Raw genomic sequence first — 5,884 nt, 5'->3', positions numbered from 1 at the left:
GAGGACACAGTTCAGGCACGAAGAAAGTAAGAGAAACTCTGGCCCCTCACTATCGGTGACACCAAACTGCCCGATTTGCTCCCACTTTCTGGACGTCGAAGTTTCTCCACCCTCTCCAAGCCCTCCCGCTCCCCAGGCAATGACCTAATTGCAAATGACAGCCAGAGCGGATGGTTCCCCTCCCTAGTGGACCGGTGTGGGGAGCGCGAACAATGACGCAATCGGAGCTGGGTCGCTCCTGGCCACTTGGGATTGGCCGTGCGGGCTCGAGGGGACCTCCCCGCCCCCTATCACTGACATAAGAGCAGAGAGCTCCGCGGGGAAGACGCCCACAGCAGGCGTTGTGTCTATCCGGGTGGACCGGCAGCTTGCGCTCTCCTGAAAGTCGAGTCGCCAGGTGAGAACTTTCCACTCCGCTCACTCTAATTACCAGCCTCTGGATTAGTTCATCCAGTTTGTTCCATCTGCCTGCCTTTCTCTTTTTGGCTTCTCATGGCCATCTCGGCCCCCCTATAGCCAGGTGTTCCTAGCTATCTGTCCCGCTCGGGAGAAGGTGGGAGGTTGGGGCTGTAAGCTCATTTTCTTCTAACAAGCGTCCTGGGAACCACAAGCATCCCCAGGGTTTCGCCTGGGCGCTGGAAGCTCTTCGAGCCCAGCTAGGCGGGTCTGCGGCCCCTGCACTGGAACCCGTCGTCAGCGTGCAGGATCCTGCCCGAGTTTGGTCTGGGAGTGTCCTGCGCAGTCTGTGTCCCGAGGGATCGCATTTGGTTCTGGGGCCCGTTGATCCCTGCATCTTCCTCTGAGGCACCTCCAGCCCGCGAGCATCCCTGGGGCATTGGCGCGGACCTGGGGCAGTGCAGTCACCTCGGGGAGCTGGCGCCCAGCACCTGCTGCTAAACCTCACTCCAGCAGAGGCGGGCTGTGCGGGCAGAGCCCAGAGACGCCAGTAAGCGGCATGTTAAATTATCCTCAAGTCCAAACCCACAGACTGAGAGGTTAGGGCTCCTTTCCAATTTACCCTTCCTGCCTCCCTCCCCCTCACACTGGCCGCGAAGTCCAGCCCAGGGGAAGGTGGTCCTAGATTTCTCAGTCCCTAAGGAAACAGGCACAGTGGGAAAGTGAGCCTCCTGCAGGGTGGCTCCTCACTTGATTCCTGCATAGAGCAAAAGGTGTGGATTTAGGTGTATGTGCTTGTGGCTTCTTGGCTTTCCACAGAACAGAACTAGAATCCCCCTGCCATCACCCAAGGACACCCGTTTCTGCTGTACCAAGCTATTCACTATAATGTATGTTTTGAGGTTTAAAGCAGTCTGCCTGGTAAATATGGAACTGAGGCACCGGGAGGTGGGGTAACCTGCCTGAATTCACAAGGCTGTTGTGGCAGAGGCCGGACTGGAACCTGGGACTGTGGGCTCCAGGTGGTGGTTGGTCTTGGTGCAGTGGTAACGTCATTCTCCCTTTACAGAGAGGCGTCATGGGCTTCGGGAAATCCTCCCCCTTCCTGGCTTTCAGCATCTTGGTCCTGTGCCAGGCAGGCAGTCTCCAGGCAGCACCACTCAGGTGAGACAGCTGGAAGCCACGAGATCATTCCCCTTCCACTGCCCCTGGGATCAGACAGTTCTGTGCCTCTGAAATCACAGCAGCAGGAGGCACCCTGTGAATCAACATCCTCAGGTGGACACTGGCCTTGAGCCCTGTTGGCTGGGAGTCAGGAGAGCCACATCTTCAGGGGATGCCACAGGGACCAGGAAGCCTGGCTGCTTATCCTTGGAAGGAGGCAGGCAGGGGCTCAGAGCCTGCACTGGGTTTGCTTCCTCTCTCCAGTTCATCTTTGGAGACCTTCCCTGATCCCTGGGCACTCAATGAGAAGGAAGGGCGCCTCCTGCTGGCTGCACTGGTGAAGGCCTATATGCAGAGGAAGACCAATGAGCTGGCGCAGGAGGAGGAGACAGAGGGCTCCAGGTAAAGCTCGCCACCCAGCCCTGGCATATTCAGGAGGACACATCCCAGAGAGGTAGGAAAACCAACATCTGATTAAGAGTCCAGCAGGCTGTCCTGGTTCACCAGGACCTGGGACCCAGCCATTCTCAGCCTATGTGGAAGACAGAGGTCCAGGTGCAGCTGGAGGATCTGGGGTTAGACATACTAAAAAGATCCATTCCTGGAAGCTGTTAGGAAATGAAATGGGGAGGTGTGGAATCACTTGCTCTGGGAATTGGTCTTGCCCTACTGGAATGACCAGCACTGGATGAGTTAGGATTAGTAAGTGTGAAGCCATTGGATGGACCTAGGATATCTCAGGATGTTTTAGAAATTTAACCTGTGAATGTTGTTCTTTCACACTGGCAAGGCGCCTTCATTGCACATTTGCAAGGTGAAATCAAAGGCTGTGTAGAGGGTGGGGTCAGGTAGAGCAGTGTCTGAGGTAGGTCTGGAGCCTTTAGATGTGTCAAATCTGCAGAGATGTGCATGTTCTCATGGGGCCAGACACCCTTCCCCAGCCCCATCTCCCTGCACACCCTGAGCTTGGAGCTCACACCAGCAGAGTCACGTGTTACACCTGCATCCACCCTGAGAACCTTTCTGCAGAGCATGAAGTACTGAGCAGCATGTGGAATGCCAGAAAAGGTCACCCCTTCCCCACTACAGCCCTTCTCCGCACTGCCCTGGCTCAGCAAACCTCCAGGTTTTCCTAATGGAGGATGTATGAGCCGCCCTCCTGCCTGCCCCTCCCACCTCTGCTCCAAGTGTCCCCTCCCTGGTCTAACCTTTTGCATGCCTGCACCCCCCCCCCCCCGGGGGTAGCCCTGGTGCATGCTATTGTCTGGCATGTCTTTCCCCTGCAGCCTGGACAGCTCCAGAGCTAAGCGGTGCAGTAATCTGAGTACCTGTGTGCTGAGCGCGTACTGGAAGGACCTGAACAACTTTTATAGATTCTCTGGCCTGGGCTTCCGGCCTGAAACACCTGGCAAGAAAAGTGACATAGCAAGCAGCTCGGAGAGGGACCACTTCTCCCATTTTCGGGTGCTCCAGGATGCCAACTGAACTCCTTCCACTCCTTCCTGGATTTCCTTTTTTTGTTCCCATTGATGAAATTAATGCATGCAGATTTCCCTCTGATTGCTCTTCGAGCTGGTATGGGTAGCTTTGCTTATGACAGAGAATGCTGGGGGCTTCAGGATGGAAAGAAAGAGAGGGGGACTCACAGACAGGGTTAGAGATAAGAGAGAGGGAGGGAAGCTTCTGAGATCCCAGAGGATGTCATAGCAGAGCCCTCCAATTCTTCCTTCGGCCCTTGTGCCTCATCATTGATGAATAAACTGACTTTCTAAAAGGATGCACTTTGGTGGTCATTACTCTGGTCTCTGTCCAAGGCCTGAGAGTGCCCAGGGCCTGTGCTTAAAAGTAGCCTTAGCCTCAGGGTAGCTGGATTCAAAGCTTGGTAAGGGTCCCTGTGAACCACCTCCAGCAAGAACAGGCGTGCTGAGGAGCAGGTAAGCACTTCTGGAGGAGGATGCTGCAAACACTCTGCTCTGAACCCCTTCCAGGTAAGTCTTCAGGGAATTTTCATTTTTTTCCAAAGAAAGTGGTTTTGTTGGTGCTCATGGCTGGGGTATGGCCTCTGTATGCTTCTTGACTGTTCGGATGGGGCTGGGCCTTTGCTGACTATTCCTTCCTCGTCCCAAAGGGACTGTATATAAGGGGTGATAAGTGTAGGGTTTTAACACTTGCCCCACAGCTTAGAACTGGTTTTTTTTGGTGAAGGTCTTTGGGCTGGGCTCCTAGCATAGGCTGCCAGGTCATTTTCCCTAACAGTTTTGATAACTGCTTTTAGGAGAAACACTTATTCTTAAGTGGTGTGTGGAAGAGCTGTGTTCCTCTTTATGAAAGCCCCGAGGGATAGGCTCCAGCTCCAGCCTCTCACTGACAGGCCTTCTCTTCTTTCTCCTTCCTGCAAAACAGCATCACTGCCCAGAAGAGATCCTGTAACACTGCCACCTGTGTGACCCACCGGCTGGCGGGCTTGCTGAGCAGATCTGGGGGCGTGGTGAAGAGCAACTTCGTGCCCACCAACGTGGGCTCTGAAGCCTTCGGCCGGCGCCGCAGGGACCTTCAGGCCCGAGCAGCGAAATGACTCCAGGAGGAAGGTGACCGCCTCGTACTGTTGGATGGGAGGGGAAGGAGGTTAGGAGGTTGGAGGTTAGGATCCATATTTTGAAACCCACCGCACCTGGCAGGTTTTTCAGATCTTTTCTCTCTAATAACATTCTTCTTCATGAGGTAGTGATTTCTTTCTGCAACTCAGCTTGAAATCAGAGCACTAGGACAGGCTGCAGAGAAGCAGTGTCATCTTTCTGAGAGGAGAAAAAAAGAAAACTCATTGGGTTCAAGCTCAGTGGTAGAGTGAGTGCTTTGGTATGCAAGAGGTCCTGGGTTCAATCCGCAGTGCCTCCGTTAAGGGGGAAAAAATACCAAAAAAACCTTACTGGATTCAGAAAGGGAGAGTCTTACAAATTTTAGCTTAGGCCACTCATCATTAATAAATCCAGATTCAGAAAGTCCTCAACTCTTGATCAGTGTTCACAGATTTAGACCAGAGGGCTATAATCATAACACTACTGCTAATATTAACAGTGACCATTAATTATATTGTAATCATTTGCCTTAAAAGCCTGCTTACATCTCACGTTTGTAATTTGCAAATGTCGTTCAAAGTACTTCGATAAATTTGTTCTTTTTTTCAGTAATAATTGTGGTTATTTCCTTCTTGTCTTCTTATTCTCCTACTTCTCCCTTCTTCTTTTCCTCCCCCTCTTCCTCCTCTTCTTCTTTTTAATTTTATTTCTTTTTCATCCCAGGTTACCATGAAGCTGAACTCACCACTTCTATTAATTTCTGTTGACAACAGTTGGTGAGAAGGCCCCATGGAAAATATACATGTTTGCATCCTAATAGATATCAAAAAAAGCACCTTTGTCACTTGAAAGAAATGAAACTGAATGCAAAATAAGCTAATTCCATATTTGTTGTGCATCTTTTTTATATTTGATTCTATGTGCAGTAAATGTGATGGCATATCTCATTAGCTTATCTGGGAGCAACTTGGTTTTTTGAAAACTGTCCTGTTGATCATGGCAGCTTTGCCAGATCTTAGGGGGACATTAAATCACTGCCTCTGTGGCCTCTGGGGACACATGGTAATGGTGATGCTATGCCTTGTTGTCTAAGAACATGATTGTATAATTTGTTTAAGGAAATGTTAATATTGTGCCATTTGTGAACTTCATTAAGATTAAAGACATATTTTGGATACACTTGTTTCAAGACCCTGACGGTTCATTTCAGATTGTTTTCCTATGTGATGATAACAATAACAATAACAATAACAATAACAATAATAGATGTATTTTGAGTGCTTACTGCGGGCCAGATGATGTTCTGAGACAGTGCTTTATACCTATTACTTCGGTTAATCTTCATGACAACTCCATGGGGCTAGATTCCATTATCATTTCCACTTCACATGTGGAGAAACAGAGGCATGGAGAAGTGCAGTCCAAGGTCACATAGACCAATAGTGGCAGACACAGGTGCTGGTTTCCAGAGCATACAGTTGAATCCACTGCAGTATATGCTTCTCAACAATGGCTCCCCATATTTTCCAGAGATCTGTGAGCCACTCTTTGACCTAGCTGCTTCACATGGTAGACCCTCAGATTTTGAAGACAAATGCAAAATTTAAATCATACAAACAACCTAGTCTTTGTATGATAAAATGAACCCTTTCTACCAGTTACTTGGTGCTATAGGGTCATCCCCCCACAATTCATGTGTTGAACCCTAACCCCCAAAGTGGTGGTATTAGATGGGGCCTTGGGAAGGT

The 5,884-nt window shown here is 50.3% G+C and overlaps 1 protein-coding gene across 2 annotated transcripts; it reads left to right on the top strand.

Annotated features, from left to right (window-relative positions):
* Positions 1-286: 286 nt before the first annotated feature.
* On the top strand, positions 287-5,399 carry CALCB (calcitonin related polypeptide beta). Of its 2 annotated transcripts, XM_045523893.2 has the most exons (5): positions 287-397; positions 1,466-1,560; positions 1,825-1,962; positions 3,964-4,148; positions 4,860-5,399. In XM_045523893.2, exons 2-4 carry the CDS (start codon positions 1,475-1,477, stop codon positions 4,133-4,135), a joined length of 396 nt encoding a protein of 131 aa, XP_045379849.1. In that variant the 5' UTR covers positions 287-397; positions 1,466-1,474; the 3' UTR covers positions 4,136-4,148; positions 4,860-5,399. The 2 variants fall into 2 exon arrangements, with proteins under 2 accessions (XP_045379849.1, XP_045379848.1); XM_045523892.2 differs by lacking the exons at positions 3,964-4,148; positions 4,860-5,399 and adding an exon at positions 2,847-3,955.
* Positions 5,400-5,884: the final 485 nt, after the last annotated feature.

The sequence above is a fragment of the Camelus bactrianus genome, chromosome 10, assembly GCF_048773025.1.
Source record: "Camelus bactrianus isolate YW-2024 breed Bactrian camel chromosome 10, ASM4877302v1, whole genome shotgun sequence".
Lineage (NCBI taxonomy): Eukaryota > Metazoa > Chordata > Mammalia > Artiodactyla > Camelidae > Camelus > Camelus bactrianus.
The sequence above is the reverse complement of the archived record's forward strand: the minus strand, read 5'-3'. Positions and strand labels throughout refer to the sequence as shown.